This window comes from Branchiostoma lanceolatum, chromosome 11 (genome assembly GCF_035083965.1).
Source record: "Branchiostoma lanceolatum isolate klBraLanc5 chromosome 11, klBraLanc5.hap2, whole genome shotgun sequence".
In the NCBI taxonomy this organism is placed as follows: Eukaryota; Metazoa; Chordata; class Leptocardii; order Amphioxiformes; family Branchiostomatidae; genus Branchiostoma; species Branchiostoma lanceolatum.
In genome coordinates this window covers 5,429,035-5,451,860 of record NC_089732.1, presented here as the reverse complement: position 1 = coordinate 5,451,860, position 22,826 = coordinate 5,429,035, and the positions used below count along the sequence as shown (strand labels likewise).

The window sequence follows — 22,826 nt, the reverse complement described above, 5'->3', positions numbered from 1 at the left end:
GTGGTGTATTTCTTAGTCCAATATCAGTATCAATTTGACTCAAATAGTGATCATTGGCCCAAAACTGTGTTTCTATATATCATTCCCTACATTCCAACCTAAACGTTCTGTTACTGTTAGACCCCAACACCATTCAGTGGTCCACCATCCTTTGCTACCTTCTTGAACTTGCATTTTGTATCAACATGTAGCAAACCTGGTCTACACTAACACAGTATGAGTGCAGTTAAACATAACAGCAAGCTGAATAGGTGAGGAAATGGTCCGTGATAGGCAGCCAACCAACATATGCACAACACAACAAAAAGGACTTTTACATCTTATGTGATGTCTTTATTTTAGTCAGACCTACTCCTACTACAATTCATCAATGGATAGTTGTGAAGCTTGAAGATGGTGTATCTTGTAACAAAGGAAACTAAAAGTATTGACTTACATCACCACCTGTAGTATCTGCATATACAATGCCATTCTCATCTACACTTTGATAATGCGAAAAAAATAAGTTTTCTCTTTGTACTTCTCTATCTCAAATAGTTGACAAAACTTAGGCATTGGCTGGCTAGTACCCTTACAGGGCTTGATTTGAGAATAAATTTGACAACTGGTTTTAAGCAGGCATGATCAATCTACTCAAAAGGATACCGATTGTTAATCAACCAAACTCAACATAGAATACAAAAGAACAAAACTAACTTTGTACATGTCGAATTTGTGTTAGAAAATTATCAATATATCAAACTGAAGTTTTCAGTTAATCAAAGTAACCTGTTTCCATCTAGTTGGTCAAAATACTAGTGAACAAAAACTTTGATGACTACTTTCCATTCTGCATGTCCATTTCCATCTCCTCCTCTTCTTCCTCTACACCACCTTTGAAAGAAAAACACAAAGTTAAGTAACAAATGAAGTGAAAACCATGAGACGAGTACTAGATGCATCAATGAGTTCTTTAAATACATATGAACCTCTTAATAATAGTGTCATAATGAAATTTGTATGTCTGAAAATCTACAGTCTTGGAGAGACACACTTAAGTTAAAAGGATACCTTCAGCCCTCGGATGTCTCTTGTCCTTGCCTGGTACCTGTCCAGCCTGCAGTAATCTCTGCAGACGATCTACTTCCTCCAGCGATGTCGCCTCAGTTATGGCTTTCTGTACATCACCAGACAGAAAATACATTAAATACATTTAACAAGGTGCTCAACATGTGAACAGATGAGTCTAATAGAATATCTTGTTGGCATGAGAGTCAGTTGGTCATAGCCAACAATACTAGCAGTGATTTTAAGTTTTATGACCGCAGTATCCAAAGAAATGAACCAAAATTGACACCATTCTAGCATGTTTGTGAGAATTGTGGCTTTTTGAAAGAGTAAGGCAATGACAAAAAAGAATTGGAACATGACCCGTTTACCTTGATAGCTTCCACGTCCTGCGGTGAGGGTCCTGTTCTCTTCACTCCCGCAATAGGAGCTCCTGGGGTAAAGCTTCACACAAACATTGAACAATGTTAACAGCAATAACATCACACATCAATTAACACATTCACATAAAGGTGATTGAAAAAAAATTGCCAAATGTTGAGTTGATTAGACAGTTTTCCAACGTTGGGGATCCATAAATAATCATTCAAAGGATTAATACTAGAAACTCTTAAATCTTACGTTTTTGACTTCTTGCCTATTTCCCTGGCCAGTTTCTCTCCCTTCTTGCCCTTGAATGTTCTTTCAGCTGCCTCTCGCTCCTAGAAGGAAAAATGAACAGTCCTTGCAGACAATACTTTTTTCTTCGGTGTGGTGGATCTTCCGGGGAAAACAGTTTTCAGAAATTTTCACTTGCCTCAAAAGCAAAGAGTATTCTTCTCAGCCTTCACTCTGCTATATGTTTTGTACCATGTATAGGTAATGATCCGTTGATAGAGTTACTAGGACTTAAATGATGTAATCTGCACCTCTGTTATACGTTATCTGACCTTTACCGCTTCCCTCATGACCTCAATGAAATGCGGCCCGCATGCCGATTTGAGCTTCTCATGAATGAACAAAGATTCAAACAAACATTTGCTCTCTATGGACCAAATCTTTAACTTATCTATTAAGACTAAATATCTATTGACATTTCATTACACCGAATGAGGGAAGTTCTCTAAAAAATATCATAGTCTTTGATTTAAGATGCCTCCAAACAAACTTAACACCATGGACAGTTGTAATTTTGTGAGCTGCAACACTCACCCTGAGACGGATGCGCTGGAAGTCCAGTACTCTGAGCTGGGGGATCTTGTGGATCACGTACAGCCTGTAGTGTTCCTTGGTGGTCACTGGGTTTCTCAGCAAACTGTGGAGGAAAAATTTGCATACAAATGATATGTTACATAAAATTGTCAATGGTAGTACTCTGTGGTAATGTAGGGTTCAGGCTGAGTGTTTTGGGTGTGTCTTTGCAGCCCTTGCCTAAGCCCTAGGTCTAGGCTAAAACTGTGGATTACTTTTACTTACACTCACTCTGTCAGCCCACTCGGATTACTTTTAAGATGTACAAAATGCCACAAAAACATGCCCAAAACACTGAGCTCTAAATCTGCTTGGTGATTTCCCAATGTTTGGGTAAATGGGACCATTATCCAATGTGACACTTACTCTGATACCCGTAAATGGATTATTACAGCTTCAAATCAAGTATGGCACCAGTAGGCAGTGAACAGACTTACCTAAGGTGTGTCAGGTTTTTGAATGCTGCAAGTGGGTCCAGATCTCCCTAGAGTAGAAATGCAAAGGAAGAACATCCAAGAAAAGGAAGGCAAATTGGCAACAAGAACTAAACTCTAGCTGAAAGAAAAAAAATCTTACGTGGTTACAACATAGCTCTTTTTTCTTGGTTTTCAGTACTTTCCTTGAGATTTTTTTTTTTACAAACAGCTTACGGTACATTGTATATCCACAAAAGTTCCAAACTCAAACTAGAATTTTCTCACTTCACAAGTATGTGTAGATACACAATTAATTTCATATGTTTTTCAAGTATGGTACAGTTCATACTAGAAGGATATCGCTTCCGTGACCATAGGGCAGTGTATGTAGTATCAAGTGTAGTTGGTATCTGTTCTTGCCAGCTTACCAGTTCTTGTACATTATTATTGGTCAAAATCAATTCCTGTAAACGTGGCAGATTCTGTTCCAGACCCTCAGCGATACGGCTGTAGGAGATCAGCAACAGGGGGTAAAGGTTAGTACGCAGGAGTTGGCTCGGTATTGCAGAATACTGTGAATGCAGAACTGTTTGCTGGGTTTTTGTTTCGCGGTAAGGGAGAAAATGGCGTGTTCGCAATGGTTTCAAGTTTGCGTTTGAAACAATAGTAGCGCTACAGCCATAGGTGGGCACAAGTTTTGAGGTCAGTTTTTAAGTTAGTGCTGAAGATTTTGTCGCGAAAACTATGAACATAAAACCACAGCGAACATTTCTGCATTTACAGTAGTATGCACACATCACGTGTGCATGTATACATAAAATACATACATGGACTGATAGAGTAGAATGGTATTTGGAAGAGAGTATAAAATATTGTAGAAACCATAGAAAGTAATCAAATGTTACTAACAATCTTAGATGGTAAGACAATGTAATGCCACTAACTGCACTTCACAATTTTTTTCTTCAATGCAGCACAAGGAAATGATGATTAGGAACAAAGAATAACAGGAGTTGAGCAGACGATTTATGGCATTGTGTAGTAAAAATATGAACAGCTTTATGAAAAAAGCATGGCCAAATTGACAAAAAAACACTTAAGATTTAAAAAACAAAAATGGCAATGATGACTATGCCACTTTTTAGCCAATAGCCTCACAAGTTGCTCATGTAAGGCATACATAATCATCATTACACACAAATTTATACCCCCTTGACTTGAGATCAAGAAAGGGTGAAGTATGTTAGGTCAGGTCTGAGTCCTACCAGATCCTGTTGTTGTTCATGAGCAGAGAGCGCAGCCTCTTCAGCAGGGGAAAACCTTCCAGCTTCCTGATCTCATTGTCCGAGAAGTCAATGGTGTCAAACTGATCCTGAAAAGTGAAAACAAGTAAGTACAGATTTAACTTTAATGACAGGAAAACGGTTAAAATCGAATACTGTAAATGCAGCAATGTTTGCGGTGGTTTTATGTTCGCTGTTTTCGCGGGGAACGTTTCACTGCGAACTTACAGCCACCGCAAACATTTTTGTCCAATAATGTAGCAGTATGCGTGTACTAAGTGACTATAGCACTGCCGTGAACTTAAACCCACCGCAAACACTCCATTTTCTACTTAGTGCGAAATAAAAACCACAGAGACTTAAATGCATTTACACAGTATTACAATTATTTGTTCCCTAGAACTAGTAGTTGGGCAAAAAATGTGATTCTGCAATTACAACACTGTGACGTTGATGTTAATAAATTTTGCAATCTATAACAACTTAGGATATGAATATTACTATACTCACCAGAGTTGCTCCAAGATTCTCCAACACTGGGATCTTGTAACCTGGAGTAGAATTATGGATGGGAACTTTGGGAAGTGATGACAACAAATCTTATCTTTTGCCTAAACATTTTAGTTTCAGTAATCTCCAAGCAGATGTTGGGGTTGTAACAACAGTCAGGTACCCCCCCCCCCCCCTCCCCATTCATGCGTTGTATACGTTTATAATTTTTGTCAGTCTGTCAAATATATTTTACGAAGCAATACAGTAAAAAAGCTGTAGTTAAAAGTCTGGGGAGTTATATTAGATCATAAATTACATATTTTATAATTGTTTGGCATCAGGGGAGGGAAAGAAACACCACATCTTTTGTAGCATGCGCGCGAAAAATGACGTCCACTTTACCTCTGAGATCGAGTTCATACTCTCGGACCGCGTTGACATACTGCGCTGACTGCGCGATTAGCTCCGGTGTAAGCTTGACCATGGTGTGCCTCTGCTCCTTCTATAAACCTTTCGGAGCTAAATTCGTTACGTTTTCGGGCGTAACGTGGCCCTAAAAAACAAGTTTTGGTGCTTTCACAAATATTCTTGGCCCACGCGACTTTGTCTTGCCCACCTGATGTGTCCCGAGCGTCAAAGTGTGGAATCCTCAAAATATAGAAATATGATTGGTGCTTTGAGGTAAATATGTTCTCATTGATTGGTTCAAAATCTGATCGTCAGGAAAAAAGAAAAGATTTTTCACCAATCACACGGCCAAAAATATGTTACGTCAGAGCTTTGTGCGCATGCCCGGTCTCCATGGGAGCGGTGCTACAGGATAAATACGTCTTCTCTATGTTCCATTGAGAGGTCGTTGTTTAGAAACATTACAGGAAAAATAGGACGAGTTTTGCGTTTTCTGGCATTTTGACCGGGTCGTTCAAGTCTACGGCAACATGTCGGTGACTCAGACGATCCACAAGGCGGCGTCCAACCCGTCCAGGACCCATGATTACCTGTACGACCCGTTGTTTTCCGTGTCGAGTGACCGCGATCATGCCCGCGCCACCTTCAAGGCGCACACCAGCGTCGACCGCATCAAACGAGTGCCCGTATACAATACGATGTTCAGCAACTTACGACACCACCCTCGCTTCAGTGTCCGTCTGGAGGCCACCGATCCCGTACCGGCGTACATCAACAGGCAGTGGCGGGGGTATGCTGACCAGGCGCGGGAGGCACTTGTCAGGTACACCACCTTTAACTACGACCCGACTGTCCAGATCCCAGCGGTCAGCTATCCCGATGCAGAGGTAGCCGGACGGAACAGGTACCAGTACTTCCGTCGGCCCATCATCCCCTTCCTGCAACAAGTCCCACCCGATGTGCTGCTTGCCACTAACAGAGTCGACCCCCTCGCCCCTCCAGAGTCCCAACAAGCTGCCAGGCCCCCCACCCCCATGACTCGCACGGTAGCTATACAGACTGACTACAGGGACAGTGAGACCCAAACCGAGCCCTACTCACCGGAGTATGTGGTTCGCCCAGGATCGGCTCCTGAGCTTCTCACCTTGGCTACGCTCACCTTTGGGCGGGGTCTCCCAGCTGGCTTGGCCGAGGTGGAGATGATAGAGCGCGCCCGAGCGAAGCGAGCATGGGAAGCGACACTCCCGCCCTTAAATGATGTATCCCAGCTGGACAAGAGGAGGAAAATGATGGATGAGCAAGAGAGAAAGGAGTGGGCCATACGGGAGGCAGAGATCGAAAAGTTGCAAGAAGCCCGCCTGGAAGTCCTTCAGAAGTTGTTACAGCAACGAGAACAGAACCACCGAGAGCTGACCACGAAACGACTCGACAGGCTCTGGACCAAGAAACAGCAGCACAAGGAAGACAAGGTGACCAGGATTAGGCGAGAGCACATCAAGACCATCCGTAAGCTGACCAAGAAGCGCCTAAACGTAGAAGGGAAGGTAGAGCGGCGAGACATCACCCACGAGTACTCCAACCACGCCTCGCAGACGTACGCCCCCATCTCTAGAGTGGGCGTGTTCCTTGACAGAGGTTCGGAGCAGTACGTCGTAAAGAGTCGCCATCTGACGACATACGAGGGTCTGCTTGAGTTGGAGGGCTCGCTACCAGACTTTGTCACCCAGCCGCGGATCAGAGCCCCCAAACAGCGCAGCGTCGTGGGGAAGGACGGCTACGTCAAGAGGAAGAACAGGCGCGAGAAGGAGCTTGCTGAGATCTACGAGGAAATGCAGAAGAACAAGCTGATGGGAGACGAGGCACCCAAACCACTGCGGTTCCTGCAGAAGATTGAGAAGCCCATCCCCCGCCCCCCTACTCCATCAGTGGAGGTACCATCACAGGAGGAGGAAGATCAGGAGCTGGCTGTCATCTTCCTGCAGAAACTCATCCGGGGCAAGGCAGTCCAGGTCAGCTCAACTTATAACCCTCTTACTTTTATCATGTTGAGAAAAGATTATAATTTTGCATTGAAATTGAAAGAAAAAAAGCTTTGATCGACAAAAATATTTTGTTTTTGAAAAAGCGATTGCATCCTTTCCTTCTATGCCTTAAGATTAAAAATTCCATTGCTCAGTACCGGTGTTTACTACTGAGGTGCCATTGACTGAAGTAAAATGTCTTCTTCAACCTTTTAATGGCACACTGAAGTAGCCATTTGGCACCCAATGCCCTAGTTAGGCTGCAGGGAGAAGGATAAGAAGTGAACATCGTTGTGAACGATTCTTTGTTGTTTTCCACAGAACATGATGTTTGAAGGAAAGGAGAAGAGGCGTGAGCTGATCCTGGAGCTGCAGTCTACACACGCCCTCCAGGAGGCGCAGCAGCAGATGAAGAAGTCTGAGAAGGAGGCCATCCTCACTCTACAGGTAAGAGCAATCTATTGGGCTAGAACTTTGAAGTCAGCAGTGGGTAAAATGATTAAATGCACACTTTGCCAGGTATGTTTCTATTCATGTCCATAACTTCTGTGAAAAACAGTATCCTTAAATGCATATCAAGCTTCCTTGAACAAAAAAAATTTGACTGTGTTCTACACTTTGGAGGATGGACAATTTTTCTCAATATGAATATTATAGGAAAAGACTTTCTTATAATGGCTTGACACTGTAATAGATGTGAATTGCAAATGCATGATGGCTGCTGTTTGGTATAGATGTTTGATATTTCATTTGTTGTTTTTCAGCGCCAAAGGCAGATGCACCAGCACAAGGAGTCCAACATTGACGAGGGTCTGGCCGACCTGGAGGGTGCAGCCATCGGTGACATGCTGGATTTCCTCAGCAAAGAGCTCATCCGTCTTCAGGAGGAGCGGCGCATCCACGCCTTCTCCATGCTCGCGGAGCGCCAGCGCAGGATCCGCGAGGCCGAGGAAAGCGGGCGCCGGCAGGTCGAGGAACGTCGGCGCCGCGAGGAAGATGAGGTCTTCAAGCAGGTGATCGGCGTTCACCAAGAAACCGTTGACACCTACCTCCAGGACATCATCATCGGGTCCGTGGACGCTACGGCGGAGAGGCAAGCTCGTGAGGAGGTTCAGCACAAAGCGGCGCAGATCAACGACATCGCGTACGAGATTGAAGAGGGCCGCACCAAGCTGCAGTCGGAGGAAATCGTGTCCGAGCTCGTCCACTCTTTCTTGCTGCCAGAGGTTCAGAAGCAGACCACGCGAGAAAAGGTCAAAACGCAACAGAGGAAACATCTTCTAGCTGCGCACAAAGTGGTACATAAGGAGGGGGAAGGGGTGATGGCCATGCATGGGCAGCCTAGCTCTGCTACAGATGATAAGGTCATGGAAGACAAGGCAACACAAGAGGATGGAGAGAAACGCTCATCCAAACCTGCCTCTCCTGAACCGGAAAAGTGATGTGAAAAACAAACAATAATACTGTCTCTCTCATACAATGTATTATCCTCATGATTTATGTAAATGCTGTTATACTATTGAGGAAAGTCATACTCAAGTTCATGCCATAGTTTCAGGTCTAACACGATCTATAACACATAACGAATTTTTATGTAGGCCTATCTTCTGACCATTTTTGTTTGCACCATTAACAGCACATGCAAGTGCTTGATAGTCCATGCACTCTTGACTGTATCCTCAAAAGTATTTGTCACTTATTGTTTGAACAAAATCTGTATATATGTCAGAGAAAAAGTAAGAATAGCACTGACTGTATATATTTGTGAAGGTTCTCACTGGTTGTTTTCAAGCATACAATTATCGCAAATGGTTGTTTTAACCATTTATCATTAAAAAAACTTATCATTGTTTAAACAAAATGTGTATATATGGTCAGGGAAAAAATAGCACTAAATGTATATATTTGTGAAGGTTCTCACTGTTCGTCTTAGGCATACAAACTATGAAGTATACAGTCTTCCGTGGAAGTCTAACAAGTTGTATAAAATTGTGTGAGTGAATAGCAATATAAAAGACATCAATAAATGGTCTATTTCAGTGACGTGTTGCATGGTGTTTTCCATTCTTTGTTCGACTTATCCTGGCTGATGAAAAACAAGTTGACATATGACACAACTTTGCTGCAAGAGTTTGAAATTTATTTTTCAGTCTATTTATACATCACTCACTATAAAACAGTAACAGAATAACTTCATATCAGCTTTGTACATCATAATAGTATAAACATCTTACAAGCTTTCACAAAATGCACTTTAATTCAATCAAAACCTACTATTCAATATACAAAATATCATACCTCCAAAAGTTGTCAATCATTGGATGAGTCAAGAATAAGGAATTCAGATAGAAAATCTTATTGGTGTATGAAAAAGAGACATTTTTTTACAACATTAAGCATGATCTTCAACCATCCTTTATGACCTGCAAATTATGACACAATCTAAATTTGGTACAATTATGTGACTTATTCATGACAAAATTGGTTGGCTCATGTTGATGGAACTGAGGTATAAATCAGGTCTGACTGTAATAGAAAAAAAACCCACAGCCTACTTCTTCTTCTGCCTGGCTCTTTTCACATATTCCTGAAAAAGAAAATCAGATCATCAGCATAAAATTGTGAAAATTTAGACTGAGAGTGCTTCTGAGAGCCTGAGGTGTTTAGCATTATCAATTTTGTTTCATTAATCCAATTAATGTCATCACCTTACTACAAAACGCCCAACTTGAAATGAATAAAGGACACATGCTGATGTGATTTAGAGCTTAAAGGTAGTATGATAGGAAGAATTGTAACCACAATATTTGAAGCATTCAATTTTTCTGTGAACAGAAAGCAGCCGAGAGAAATTCTAAAATTCAGATAAAATCATGCAAAGTGAATGTATCAAATTAGACAAAGAAAGTACAATACACTGTTCTTGGTTTGGATTTGGATTTATTGGAATTGCAACAGTGCAATACACGTGGGACACAGGCAGCTATTGCTGATATCGTGACCCACACACATAATGTACCCGATTTTTACACTTGGGAGTGGGGAAAATTGTGTTAAGTACCATTTTTCCCAAAGGCACAAGATCGGTGGCAGCAGGGATTCGAACCCGGAACCCCTTGGTTCTGAGTCGGAAATCCTGCCGTTACGCCACACGACCCCACAACTACTATACTGCGAACATGAAAAAGCTTTCAAACATATTCTGTGGATGAACCCCTCTGTCAATGTTGTGTCCTTTGATTTAATTTTCAGCCTACAAAACTTACCTGGTAATAGAAGTTGCCAAAGAGAATAATGAGTGAAACCATGTAGGCCATGACAGCGATGTTGAAACCTTGTGGGAAATCACAGTCTGAGAAGAAGTTCACAATTGTGTGAGTCAGGATGGCTACAAACTGCATCTAGGAAATAAAAAGAAGAAAGTGTTACTGTTAACTTAATTTTTATACCTGTCAGTATAAATGATAGCAGTGTATTGTAGCGTAGCGTGCATAGTCTAGTGGTTAGTGATCCTGCCTCTGGACCAAGAGTTTTAATCCTGGCTTTTGTCACTCACCTGACTTGCACACTGTTGGAAAAGGTCGCAGTCCATATAGGACAGGACATTAAGCTGTGATGCACTGTTTGTTGTCAAAAAGAGCTAGAGGAATTTTCCTGGTACACCGAACCGGTACATGTGTAAATACTGTACATAGCGTCTGTCTCCTCTGTCACAACCAGTGTAAGAGTAGCTCATCAGTGAGCTTAATTGGATTGAGACCACTTTTACTTTCAAATGAGCAGAAAAAAGGCCTAAGTTTAATACTTAGAAACAAAATTTAAAAAAAACATAATGGTGTATGACATAATGCTGTTTTTCTTGAGCTTCTGTTTCTTTTTATTATTATTCTATATGATAATCTATAGAACAGAATGACAGTGGTACTCACTAGTTGCATGGAGGTAAGGTACCGCTTCCACCACAGGTACTTCTGCATGTGTGGTCCGATGGCGGCCATGCCGTAGTACAGGTACATCACAGTGTGGATGAAGGAATTCAACATGGCCAGGAAGAAGGCTGCAGAAAAAAAAAGCAGTGGTTAGGACACACCATTCTAATTTCTTGGTTAACAGAATTTAAAAAAAAATGTTAGATTGGAAAATCAACAGGAAAACAGAATATCAGAGGAAAGTTTGTACTTTGGTGCACACAATTTCAGGGAGTGAACAGGGTCAGGTGCAAGTTTTCAACCCAGCCTTACTGTTTTCATGATTTTCCGTGTGCTAAAATTTAAAAAAAAATCCGTTAACCAAGAAATTAAATTGGTGTGGCCTTATTCTACATTTAAAACATCTTTGGAAAAGGCGATGTTGTTAAATGTTGTGTTCGACTACGTTTGTTACAGACTACACAAAATTGCCTCAGCAAGAACCAATTACAACATCCTAACCAGGCAGACTTCATCCCCTTTCCCATACTGCTTTGTAACTCTTAAATTCAGTATCAGGCATTCATAAATACATCAGCACTGGGGATGTATGGCAAAGCTGCATTGTGTATATCAGAAATTGCAGAAACAGACACACAAAAACAATATGTTACTTCCTTGGGGTGCAGTTGACAATCATTAACTACTCTCCTCTTAACATCACAAACCCACACATCACAGAAAAAGTGGGATCATTCGTCTTCCACTGTCTCGGAAAAAGAAGTCAATCCCAATAAGTTAGAACTTAGTGTCAGTAGTTAAGACTACAGTAGTCACATGTTATACTGTTCATCATTGTCTGTCCATCCTCTCTGTGTTGCATGTACTTGCAATTAGCCTAAGGGCAGGAACTTGCAATAAACTTTATTACTAAGCAGTCTCACAGCTGCAAGCACCTCTGAAACATTAGTGAGCCTCTGTCCAGTTAGAAAAGAGAGCAGGCAATTTGACTGATCAACAAATCACAATGACGAATCACTTACGTTGTCCCCCAGCAACATACTTGACCCCGAGCCACCAGTTGATGATCATGGTGCAGTGGTGATACACATGCAGGAAGGTCACCTGGTTAGACTTCTTCCGCATGATGAAGAACACCTGTAACATACATGTACATTCATCTTAACTCTGATTGATTGCCTGAATGATTATCTCCATGAAAAATGGAGATATTGTTTTTGGCGTGTCTGTCTGTCTGTCTGTCTGTCTGTCGGTGAGTGTGTGTTTCCGGACTATTGTAGTCAGCATAACTCAAGAACCTCTGGATGGATTACAATGATATTTGGTATGTGGGCGGGTGTTGTGAAGCCGTAATTCATGGTCAATCTTGGGCCCCCTAGTATGTGACCTTGGTACTGCAGCAGAGCTTCATATTTTTGTATAAGTAAAACACCTAGGTTTGTCATCCATAACAGTCAAAACATTGCAACCTGAAAGCCATATTAGATGTATGTGACAACACAGAACAGAACAGGACAGATGAAGCTTGTTGGAGTTGTTAAATTTCTAAGAGGTGCAACAACTATAGCTTTATGTTTGACAGTTGAATCTTTGATATTGACACATCATAAGTTATACATAATCTTTTAGCTGAACAATTTTCAAGAATGCTATTACACCGGTATGCCTAAACACCTCACCCGACCTCATCCGACCTCATCCGACCTCATCCGAGTCTAAAATGCAGTGTATACGGGGTAGGGACATTATTTGACGTTCTGGATACGTTAAATATGCAATTATGAATGCAAAACAAGCAGCAACCTCTAAGTATTTACCAGTTTTTATAAGTTACTCCGCTCGTTTCCATGATAGAAGATTTCTGGCCGCCATATTGGATCATGCCACTGTTGGGGTCTACATGGGGAAGTTCTTCATACCTTTTTTATTCATTTTTGTCCGACAGGACGATAAGACGGTGGGTACTAATTACATTTTCATCACAAACCACTAATAGAAACTGTACACAATAACTGTACACAGTATGTGTACACAATAACTGTACACAAAGTGTTTTTCAGCCCCGAATACACGCACGCAGTGTGTATTCATTGCGCCGGCCGTCTTGACCTCCCGTTACCTACAAAAACTGGTAAATACTTCAAGTTTGCTGCTTGTTTTGCATTTATAATTGCATATTTAACGTATCCAGAACGTCAAATAATGTCCCTGCCCCGTATACACTGCATTTTAGACTCGGATGAGGTCGGGTGAGGTCGGATGAGGTCGGGTGAGGTGTTTAGGCATACCCCTATTACACTGAGGAAAAGTGTGTCCAACCCTCAGGTGATGGGGAACAGAAGACGTTAAACCGGATATAGCGAGTCAGTGTGGGTTTGCGGATTCGATGGGGTGGTCTACAGGGGTGGGCTAGTGGGGTGGGCTACCTCAGCATCTACCCTTTCTGGACCTCAAGGCTGTGCATGGGGGTTTAGCATTGAATGGAATATCCTTGAGGAAAAGATGGGTCACTCTGTGGGAGGGCCGGAAAGAATGCTTTATTTTGCTGAAGGATCATATTGCTTTGATGCTACAGTGGGGGGTGGAGGTGGGCAATGAGCATGCTGCATACATTTACATTGTGCAGGAGTTTGTTATCCCCAGTTTTAGATTTTTAAACATGGAGGACTATGTTCCCTGTTCCTTTATATACTGCTCAATCAGGCCAACAGGACAGTAGCATTGTGGCTACAAGAAAGAAATGAGCAACAAAAGCAACACTATACATTGTACAAACACACACACTTAACGATACAACATTCTAACCCACGCTCATGCACACTGACACACATAACCACAAATACATTGTACATTGTATGCAAGCACATGCATTCAAGTACATTCTAGTCTAAATGTGAGACATACATTGTTTTGAATTTTGTCAAACAAAGGCTCTCTCATTCCCTAGCTGTCCTATGCAACTTCCAGTTTATTTCCCCTTGTACCTCTTCCCCAAAATCCTAATTGTATACTGAGTACTTAGAAGTTTGTTTATGATAAATGGCTTTTCTACCAGTCTTCAGGTGCAACTTAACCCCCCCCCCACCTGCCATATGATCAGCTGTTACCTTCCCTCTAGCCCACCCACAGCTTGACCCAGATCCTCTTCAAGGAAATTCCATAAGAGGCCAAACCCCCATGAACAGCCTTGAGGTCCAGAAAGGGTAGATGCTGAGGTAGCCCACCCCACTAGCCCACCCCTGTAGACCACCCCATCGAATCCGCAAACCCAGTCAGTGTGAGTGTATCTGATCAACTTACTGTGTCCATCAACTCAATAACCTTGGAGAAGAAGAACCACCAGCACACCCTTGCCATCTGCAGATAGAGACACCATCAGTACCGCTTATAAAACACCAAGTCGAAACTCATCAAACCAAAGCAGGATAACTAAGATGCAAGTGTGCCATAAAATGAATGATTGAAGTGAGGTGAAGGACCACAATTGCACATAACAAATAGATAGATGGGCTGAGCCGACATTTATTTTCTTTGGGAGCGCTGACTCGTGACCTTTAACCGGCGGCCAGGGTCTTTAGCTGGAGAAATTGTGAATCAGCGCTCCCCCAAAAAATAAATGCCGGTGCTGCCCAGAAGGCCTGCAAAGGAGGCTAAATTAGAAAGCTCTTGCTGTACCCTCATAGGAAGATAGTTGGTGGAGTAGTCCACAGGTTGGCACTTCAGGCTGTACCCAGACAACCAGGCTGTCACCAGGATCTGGGAGAGAGAACAATAAACTTAACCTTAAAAATAGTACAAAACACTATATAAATGGCACACACATTCAGGTAAGGTATGAGACAGCTTCAATACTTGAAAAACTAATAATGCAAAATTTCTACTCAGGAAACTAATACTTATTTTTGATGCAATGTAATCTATAAGGTGGGAATTCCTTTACAGGGCAACCTTTAGAAGCGATAAGGCAGCTCAGATTAAGTTTGCGTGGTTTTGATTTCGGGTTAAGGAGAAAATGGAGTGTTCGCGGTGGTTGTAAGTTCTCGTTTAAGACAGTAGTAGACAAGGGGGTAGAAGGGGAAAAATTCGCAAAGGTTTTAAGGTTGCGGCAAAGAGCTTACGGCAAAAACCGTGAATATAAAACCACCGCGAACATTTCTGCCTTTATAGTACTCGTTATAACACTGTGACAGAACTCTTAGATGCATAATCATTTGAAACTTCACACTTACCTCATAAAACATGTACGCAGACAGACCCACCAGGGCAAAGTTGTATGGAATGATGATAGTCTTGAGGTTGAAGGGCTGTCTCTTCTCCATAACCCTTGGACCGTAGACACAGAGTAGTACGTACAGAACAAACAGAACAAAAATGGGGAGGGGGCTGTACACCAGGAACCAAGGGTCTGTCCGTGGATCTGAAATATATGTTTGCAGAGAAAACAGAAGAAGAATATTCAGCAAAAAAGCTTAAATAACACCAGGGGTTTATCTAAATCAGGAAAGAGGGGCGCTGCGCCCTCTTGTTTCAGCCCAGCATCCCCTTGTGGAATTCAGATTTTAGCTTAATATCCAGCATACAGACTTCACTCAGTAATGGATTCTCCCATAAATACATAGAATTCACTCCCTTGCCTGTGTGTGCTCCCTCTTATTCAATTTTTCTAGAAAAAACCCTGAACACCATCAATAAATATCAACATCAAAACTGTAATGTTCTAAACAATAAACTTGTTTTCGTATAACGTTACTTCAATAATATTCAAATAAAACTTTAATACATGATTTAAATATTATTTGCATACCCCCATTTTCCACCATCCTGGTGTAATAGTCAGCAGCATCATGCAGAATGGTCGTCATCGTTTTCCGCTAGGCTAGGGAAAATGAGAACTTATGAGTTGACTGACAGCATTTTGGAAGAGAAGATAAATTGTAGTCAAGGTTGTCTTTAGAAGATAGTAATGATTAATGATAAGGTCTTAGAACATGCATAATCTTTATAACTAAAGATACACAGAAAAATTATTTGTTTCCCAGATCATGAATCGAAGAGGACTTCTTCTTCAGTTGAACTTGAGGCAATGCTTGGGACGAAGAAGAATTACATCTAAATGATACAACTCTGTATGCTGTATATAAAAGATTCGCATTGAAGAACGCATAGAGTCTGTCTGAGAAGCCCAACTAGTCTTTAAACTCCAAATATTCTACCTTACATCTACTTGAACTTGAAGAGATCTGTGGGGTCAAAGTGTAACGTTCGCCGGTTTGGTTGGGCGGCTGTATTTTTGATAGGCACATAAACATCTTTTTCATGCATGTTGAAAGCACCAAGACCTGATCAACCCAAAGAAACAATCGTCTCTAAACATACCTACAGAGTAACCAAAACTAGCCAGGGGACCGTTATAAAGCTCCTAAGTTGGTCCGACCAAGCGACGTTAGGGTAACACGTTTCCAGAAACGACATGCCTTTGGATCGGCGGTCAAAGTCCAATAATTGAAGGCAGGGCGCACAGAGCCGTAAGTGCAAATATTAAAAATACCTTTACAGATGCCAACAGTCTAGTTGGTCACGTAAATAACCGCAGATAAGTCCGCACCTGAGTGGAAACTCTTGGCAGTATCTTCGTCTGCTGACCGCACGAAACTCTGGATCATCTCATTCCGAACACTAGGGGCGCGTAATAACTACATATAATGTCTTATCTATCCTAAAAAAAAATAATGTTGAAAAATGCATCCTTGACCGTAATGTTCTGTGAAATACACATTATTTTCTCTACCTCATACATTAATTCAGCAACTTTTTACCAAATGAAGAACTTTGAAAAGAATTTGGCTTCGCCCCCATAACTTAATGGAAAGGGCGAAAGCAACCACGGAGGACGATTCCATTACGGAAGTGTTTGAGGGGGCAAACTTTTGTAGTATTAAAAAAGGCTGAAAATTTGAAAGTCAAAGCTCATCTATGTTGGTGACTGACATGATGGCAGTTGAAATTTTTTCGTATTTTCTCCCAAACAAGAAAATATCAGGTTCACTGAATTTTGAATTGAGAACTTTGTTTTGTGTTCATGATAACTGACACCAAGGAGGTTTAAACCTCCTTGCTGACACATAATTTTTTGGACCTGAAATTATGCACTGAAGAAGGACATTGGAAGGGAAAATACTGAAGGGAAAAAAAACACCTTTGACCCATTGCTAACTTAACATTTATGTGAGTGTTGTTTGTTTGCATTGCACACCTGGTAAACCGCCTCATGGCGTAACAAACCAGTTTTGTACTGAAGAGTACAATTGCAAGCTACATATTCGAATGTATTTAATCCACTCACATCAGGAAGGACCCCTAATTTTCTCAATAAGTGCGGTGGGTTCTTTTACGTGCTTGAGATGTGGCTTTAAAACATGGGTCCTCTATTTGAGGGATGTCCCTATCCAAAGCTAGGTACTCACTTTCACCCGAGTGAAGCGGGGAAATTCCCAACGGCACAAAGTCAATGGGACAAGTCAGGGGACCCCGGATTCAAACACAGTACCTCTGGGTTCTTGGCCAAACACCCTGCCATTATACCACAGCAATGCCACATCTTGTAATACTTGTTGTTGTTGCAACACAGGACTGATTCACAAGCAATATACAATGTTTAAACAGCTTCTGTACAAGATACAGCGCCTCTTGCATCAACTTTGCATAAAACTGATGCATTCAGCTTAATTCTAACTTGCTCTATGTTGTTAATAAAGCACAAACCATAGATAACAGCATCACACCCATTTCAATAGAGTTTTATTGTGTTGACTCCACACACCATACTTTATACATGAACAGGTAGATGAGAAATTACACCTGCACATCAACAACGGAGGCACACAACTACTTTAGAACAAGAGTTCAATGTGTCATACTCGGTAAACTAAAAAAGACTTATTCATTGTTCCATGAAGAAGTAATTTTTCTTAACAGAGGGAGTTGGTATGTATCTAAATGGTTTAAATGTATTGTTCTACTGTAAATTGACATCTGCCAAGAATCGGACGGTAGTATCTAGATGCATTTTGTGTATGGAAAATGATGTTTTACACATAGCAAATGCATAACCTTTTAGATCTTCTGTATTGAATGATATATCATTATGTAAAGAGTGAGGGATAGAGAGTACAGCAGTTGTCTTCATTATTCTTCCTCTTCTGCAAGTCTTTTCTTCAGCTGCTGCCGCTTTAGTAGCCGACGTTCCCTTTCCCATTCCTTCATGCGATGGACCCAACTGAAAAACACAAAGAATTTGAATCAAAGTGACTGCTTGATCAATAGATACACAATAGCTAGTAGCATTTACTGAAGGAGTGGCTATCAAATCATTAAATAAGGAAGGTTTGAAAACTTGCAGCGTACGTTACTGGATAACACTGTTCTTTGTACACAACCAAGTCAAGTGTATCTTTCAAGCCGACGTTTCGGCGATTGTCTGTCACTTTTCTCAGGGCAATACTGGCAGATTCTATTTTGCAATGCAGCTTGGCGTCCCTGCTAACACTGGTAACAGATGTAGTCCCTAAAGATAGCAGCAAGGAACCTCCTTGATAACAGCAACACCAAGTTGCAGTGCCAATTAGAACCAGTCAGTATTGCCCTGAGGAAGGTGACAGACGGTCACCGAAACATCGGTTTGAACTTTGAAGTCAAATAAAAAACTTGGTTTTGTCATTATCAAGGATATCATTATAACCTCCTTGGCGGTGTACAAAGAACTTTGTTAATGTTATCCATCTCCCAACTTCAAATGTTTAATCACTTTGCACAGTTTTCAATCTTTTACTTGACTAGCCGTGGCCACTGTTTCAGGGCTTACCGGTACTTTTACTTGCTGTCTTGTATGTTATACCGGCTATGTACAAGACAGCAAGTAAAAGTAAGCCCTGTCACAGTCGCCACGGCTATCACTTGGCTTACTCGTCATATTCACACTGGTCCCAGTCGTGCCTCTCGTGTTTGCAGGCGAAGATGTTTGGCATATGGTCGCGTCGGCACATCATCCAGGCCATGTACTTGTGGGCGCAGTAGTCCCGTAGCTTCATCGGCACCCTCGCATCCGCCATTTCCTTCTGTGTGGCTACCATCACTGTGTTGGAGTAAAGTGAGACGTACACAAATTCATTTTTGTTTTAGGTTGAAAGGACTACTACTCTGTTTCTACATGATCCTCTACAGTAAGTTTACTAACTAAATGAATTGAACATTTATTAAACTTTGATATGTTGAAGCAAGGAGGTTGGTTGAAGTTCAAAATGACATCTGACAATGTGACAACTGACATTGATGGTTGACAACTGACAAGAATTGAGTAAAACATATTATAAATTATAACTATAAAACATAATTAGTTGCTCAACTTTAACAACACCAGACTTTTTTGTTACTGCTGTTTATCATAATCTTAGTTATAATTTTTTTGATTTTGTGATCTTTGGTACTCACTAGTTTTCATGCAGTCACAAAGATTTTATCAAGGAGGTTTTATATCTATACACTTGAAATTTCAGAAGATCGTCATAGAAAAGATTATTTTTATTCTTGGGTACATGACTTTTCTTGAGTTACGTAGAACCATGTATGGTTGTATAAAGCACACGATATATTTGTTCTACGACAAAATAAAAAGTCCTATACAAGTATTACAACGTTATACACGTCCTGTGACCCTAACATTTTTTACCTCGTTCTTCTCTCGGCTCTTGGAAGCCAAAATTGGGGTCAAAAGACGGCATACTCTCCGGATCCGGAGTGTAGTCCACCTCTCCGAAGTAGGCCTTGTAGTTGTGGGATACCAAGGCCCCCATGGTGGTGTAAAGACGCCTTTTATTTTGGTGGAAAAATAACAACTCCTCCTACAAGGTCTCCAACATGGCGCCCACAAAAAGTGACCTTTTTTCCTTCCCGTCATGCAATGGGATTTGGCTCATTTCTGCAGTACGTCAATGTCTGACTAGGGGCGCTGCTGCACGGTAAGAAAGACTCAGAGCATGTTCATGTACTAGTATTCACCTGTCCAATCTTCCAAGGAGAATAATTGAACTAAGGAACAACGGATTTCCATGATATTTAGTATGCAGATAGCTTAGACAGAGACGTACATAATGAAGTGCAAATTAGGACTTACTAGTAACACACGCGTGAACTTTAAATACGAGACATCACACTGGCAGTCACATGCGCGATCATACTTTCTTGCTTGCTTATGTTGGACGGTTAATAACGGTAACGGTTACATGTACTAGTATAATTGTTGCACTAGTAGATGTAACGTTACATGATCACGATTTTCACCAAACTATTAGTTGTACTGATGGGAGAATCAAATTATCATGTAGGCTTTTCTCTATGTGCAAGTGTACGGCAGAAATAGGGACAAAGAGTCGTGCTCTGTGTGTACATGTGGTTTTATTTGAATGACAGCAAAGTGAACTTCATCATACGCTACCTCTTGTGGCAGCTGCAGTAGAAGGGTGTAACAAATTTTCGACATTGAATGTGTTAGAGTTTGTCACTATATGTTAACTTGAAAGTTCATCTGTGTTGGTATAGTTAATTCTGTAGCAGGTTAAACTGTAATTTCTGACACAAACTTGAAAGGAAAAATGCGACTGACATGAATTTTCCACTGAACAGTGCCAGTCTTTATCATTTCGTACATGTTGTACAAAGTTACTCTTACAGTAAGGAGAAAACAGCATATTGCATGACAAATATTCGATTTCTATACTCATTCAGACGCACTTTTCAATCTTCTGCTTTGACTATCTATTTTCTCTTACTACGAACAAATCTGACTCTTTTTAAGGGTTGAACAGGTTTAGTGTCATTATTTCGAATCTGGTCCTGGCTAGTATATTCCACGTTCGCCTGTGAAGTGGCCTCTGCTGGGGGACGAACTGCGCCGCTCTGCGGAATCTTGTTGAAATGCAGTTGTTGTAGAGTGCTGATGACCTCCTCAAGTTCTGCCGAGTGAGTCAGCACTCGACGGTCGCCCTGTTGTAAGTTAGCCTGGAATGGATGCATGCATCTGTTATCATAGCTTTATATACCATTTGTACATGTTCAGAGCTTTGTATACCATTTGTACATGTTCAGAGCTTTACATACAATTTGTACGTTTTCATAGTTTAGAGCTTTAACGTTATATACCATTTGTACATTTCCAGGGCTTTACATACCATTTCTACATTTTCAGAGCCTTATATATACCATCTGTACATTTTTCAGAGCTTTATGTTTACCATCTGTACATTTTGCAGAGCTTTATGTTTACCATCTGTACATTTTTCAGAGCTTTATGTATACCATTTGTAAATTTTCCCAGCGGGAACGTCAGACGTGACGTCATGTTCATTGTGAGTAATACGGTGAGTCAGACTAGCTGATTCCCGCTATAACACATACATGTAAATATGGTAATCACGCCTTAGTACTAGTAGTATTATCTACGAATGTGTCTTGTATATGTGTATTCAAAGTCCATCGATATTCCAGACTAGAGTTGAATGCGTATGTCTGGAAACGAGCGTTTCTTTGTTTGAGCTTCTCGTAGAGTGCGCGGTTTGTGTGAACAGTATACAATGTACATTGTGTATTCAGTTTCTGACATAAAACAAATAAAGATATTCATCGGCTGTGTGTGTGACGCGTACGTTTGTCACTTTATGAAAAACGTACGCGTCACACACACCGTGACAGAAACCTAACCCTTTCAGTCACAAGAGAAATTCAAGCATCGTGCTCTGGCCTTTAACATAATCAATATCCCCATGCTGTTTCATAATCAGATTTATTCCATGACGAATAAATCATTTCATAACCAAACAAACTGATCGTACGTAGCTACCCACCAGTTCATCCTTGAGAGCAAGTAAGCCTCCTAGGTTGGTCTGGCTGTGGTTGTCCATGCCTTGTTGCTGTTGTAGTGCCTAGTTCTTCACAACCACCTGTTTTCGGTTGGACCGTAGTTTAAAGTACCTCACACCAGCCAGTCACGTCCAGTATAGCACGACAACACAACTGTTCTAGTGCTCAATCGGTACAAACAAACACGGAATCTCTGGTTAAAATACCCGCATTACATTCTGGAACGCCATTGGAGAGGCTACAGCTGAAGATTGATACATATTCTTCGCTCAACTTGAAGTAACTGAGAGCGTTCTGTGTAGCCTGTATCCAAACATGCACGATACATAGGGTCGGGTGCTGGTGTCAAAGTCTGGGGTTGTTCATTGACAATGTTTGATTGAAGGGGTACTGATGCCATTTAAAGGTATACGTCATCTGGTTTTGAAAATATTTACAGTAATTCAGTATACATACACTGGACATTTTATGACTGATAGCGACCGTTGTAAAGGTTTGTATGACGGTACATGCCGGGTAAAGATTAAACAGTAACCCTTTATCGTTGTGATACAATAACAACATACTTTAAACCCACACGTTTTTCTGAGGCGTTCTTTTGTCTGATGTGAAAAAAGGATTATCATAATGTTTGCTAATGCCCCACTAATGAACTCTAAGCTAAACTTACCTTGATTTAAGTCTTAGCGCGATTATGCAGTTTATAGTCTGTTGACAAATAACGTTTTACACTTATAATAGTAGCTTCTGAGACTTTGCGAATGCTTTATATGCATCCATTCTTGGTGCCAATCCCGTTCCTTTCTAGTAAATGTATTCCCGTTTTGTTTCTTTTGCTAGTGGCATTCACACGCTCTAAATAGCTACCTGTTATGTTATTGTGCCAATTCTTGCCCGAGTTTTTCTTTCTTTCGCTCCGTTTGTAGAAAACAATGAACCGCCCCTACGCAGCACTTGCCCCGATCTAATCGATTGTCGAGACTGAAGTTGGCCCGGGCGGGCATATGCATAGTTCGATCAAGGGCATTGGTTCAATACATTATACTGGTATGGCGTACGCTATCTGAGTGCAAGATCATGGTTAAAGTC

The 22,826-nt window shown here is 41.2% G+C and overlaps 4 protein-coding genes and 1 long non-coding RNA gene across 8 annotated transcripts; 1 reads left to right on the top strand and 4 right to left on the bottom strand.

The window, feature by feature from the left end:
* Nucleotides 1–308: 308 nt before the first annotated feature.
* LOC136445053 (U2 small nuclear ribonucleoprotein A'-like) lies at nucleotides 309–5,113 on the bottom strand. The gene is made up of 10 exons (XM_066442906.1): nucleotides 4,871–5,113; nucleotides 4,487–4,527; nucleotides 3,959–4,065; nucleotides 3,122–3,200; nucleotides 2,715–2,761; nucleotides 2,239–2,341; nucleotides 1,669–1,748; nucleotides 1,419–1,491; nucleotides 1,051–1,156; nucleotides 309–873 (listed from the first exon to the last, which is right to left on the bottom strand). The coding sequence occupies exons 1-10, from the start codon at nucleotides 4,950–4,952 to the stop codon at nucleotides 818–820; spliced, it is 774 nt and encodes a 257-aa protein (XP_066299003.1). The 5' UTR covers nucleotides 4,953–5,113; the 3' UTR covers nucleotides 309–817.
* Nucleotides 5,114–5,266: 153 nt separating this feature from the next.
* Nucleotides 5,267–8,940, top strand: LOC136445051 (cilia- and flagella-associated protein 91-like). The gene is made up of 3 exons (XM_066442900.1): nucleotides 5,267–6,885; nucleotides 7,219–7,344; nucleotides 7,662–8,940. The coding sequence occupies exons 1-3, from the start codon at nucleotides 5,407–5,409 to the stop codon at nucleotides 8,337–8,339; spliced, it is 2,283 nt and encodes a 760-aa protein (XP_066298997.1). The 5' UTR covers nucleotides 5,267–5,406; the 3' UTR covers nucleotides 8,340–8,940.
* A 75-nt stretch (nucleotides 8,941–9,015) lies between these two features.
* On the bottom strand, nucleotides 9,016–16,521 carry LOC136445052 (very long chain fatty acid elongase 4-like). 4 transcript variants are annotated; one of them, XM_066442902.1, is made up of 9 exons: nucleotides 16,432–16,521; nucleotides 15,631–15,702; nucleotides 15,056–15,243; nucleotides 14,502–14,582; nucleotides 14,127–14,183; nucleotides 11,849–11,963; nucleotides 10,827–10,954; nucleotides 10,164–10,298; nucleotides 9,016–9,484 (listed from the first exon to the last, which is right to left on the bottom strand). In XM_066442902.1, the coding sequence occupies exons 2-9, from the start codon at nucleotides 15,686–15,688 to the stop codon at nucleotides 9,449–9,451; spliced, it is 798 nt and encodes a 265-aa protein (XP_066298999.1). In that variant the 5' UTR covers nucleotides 15,689–15,702; nucleotides 16,432–16,521; the 3' UTR covers nucleotides 9,016–9,448. The 4 variants fall into 4 exon arrangements, with proteins under 4 accessions (XP_066298999.1, XP_066298998.1, XP_066299000.1 ...); XM_066442901.1 differs by having other exon boundaries at nucleotides 16,375–16,506; XM_066442903.1 differs by having other exon boundaries at nucleotides 15,631–15,697; nucleotides 16,375–16,497.
* A 1,455-nt stretch (nucleotides 16,522–17,976) lies between these two features.
* Nucleotides 17,977–19,780, bottom strand: LOC136444826 (NADH dehydrogenase [ubiquinone] 1 beta subcomplex subunit 7-like). The gene is made up of 3 exons (XM_066442568.1): nucleotides 19,552–19,780; nucleotides 18,789–18,957; nucleotides 17,977–18,102 (listed from the first exon to the last, which is right to left on the bottom strand). The coding sequence occupies exons 1-3, from the start codon at nucleotides 19,673–19,675 to the stop codon at nucleotides 18,012–18,014; spliced, it is 384 nt and encodes a 127-aa protein (XP_066298665.1). The 5' UTR covers nucleotides 19,676–19,780; the 3' UTR covers nucleotides 17,977–18,011.
* A 477-nt stretch (nucleotides 19,781–20,257) lies between these two features.
* On the bottom strand, nucleotides 20,258–22,434 carry LOC136445054 (uncharacterized). Its single transcript, XR_010757377.1, has 2 exons — nucleotides 21,722–22,434; nucleotides 20,258–20,879 (listed from the first exon to the last, which is right to left on the bottom strand). It is a non-coding gene; the product is annotated as an uncharacterized lncRNA (long non-coding RNA).
* Between the last annotated feature and the right edge of the window lie 392 nt (nucleotides 22,435–22,826).

Excerpts from the sequence above, each read along its gene's own strand:
- LOC136445053 (XM_066442906.1), bottom strand. The coding sequence starts at position 4,952 with ATGGTCAAGCTTACACCGGAGCTAATCGCGCAGTCAGCGCAGTATGTC. Across the intron at positions 4,528-4,870 it reads GTATGAACTCGATCTCAGAG|GTTACAAGATCCCAGTGTTG; the intron begins GTAAAGTGGACG and ends ATTCTACTCCAG. Across the intron at positions 2,342-2,714 it reads AAAAACCTGACACACCTTAG|TTTGCTGAGAAACCCAGTGA; the intron begins GTAAGTCTGTTC and ends TTTCCTCCACAG.
- LOC136444826 (XM_066442568.1), bottom strand. The coding sequence starts at position 19,675 with ATGGGGGCCTTGGTATCCCACAACTACAAGGCCTACTTCGGAGAGGTG. Across the intron at positions 18,958-19,551 it reads AGAGCCGAGAGAAGAACGAG|TGATGGTAGCCACACAGAAG; the intron begins GTAAAAAATGTT and ends ACTCCAACACAG. Across the intron at positions 18,103-18,788 it reads GACCAGTGTGAATATGACGA|TTGGGTCCATCGCATGAAGG; the intron begins GTAAGCCAAGTG and ends TGTGTTTTTCAG.
- LOC136445052 (XM_066442902.1), bottom strand. The coding sequence starts at position 15,688 with ATGACGACCATTCTGCATGATGCTGCTGACTATTACACCAGGATGGTG. Across the intron at positions 14,583-15,055 it reads CTGCGTACATGTTTTATGAG|ATCCTGGTGACAGCCTGGTT; the intron begins GTAAGTGTGAAG and ends TCTCTCTCCCAG. Across the intron at positions 11,964-14,126 it reads TTATTGAGTTGATGGACACA|GTGTTCTTCATCATGCGGAA; the intron begins GTAAGTTGATCA and ends TGTATGTTACAG.
- LOC136445051 (XM_066442900.1), top strand. The coding sequence starts at position 5,407 with ATGTCGGTGACTCAGACGATCCACAAGGCGGCGTCCAACCCGTCCAGG. Across the intron at positions 6,886-7,218 it reads TCCGGGGCAAGGCAGTCCAG|AACATGATGTTTGAAGGAAA; the intron begins GTCAGCTCAACT and ends TGTTTTCCACAG. Across the intron at positions 7,345-7,661 it reads AGGCCATCCTCACTCTACAG|CGCCAAAGGCAGATGCACCA; the intron begins GTAAGAGCAATC and ends GTTGTTTTTCAG.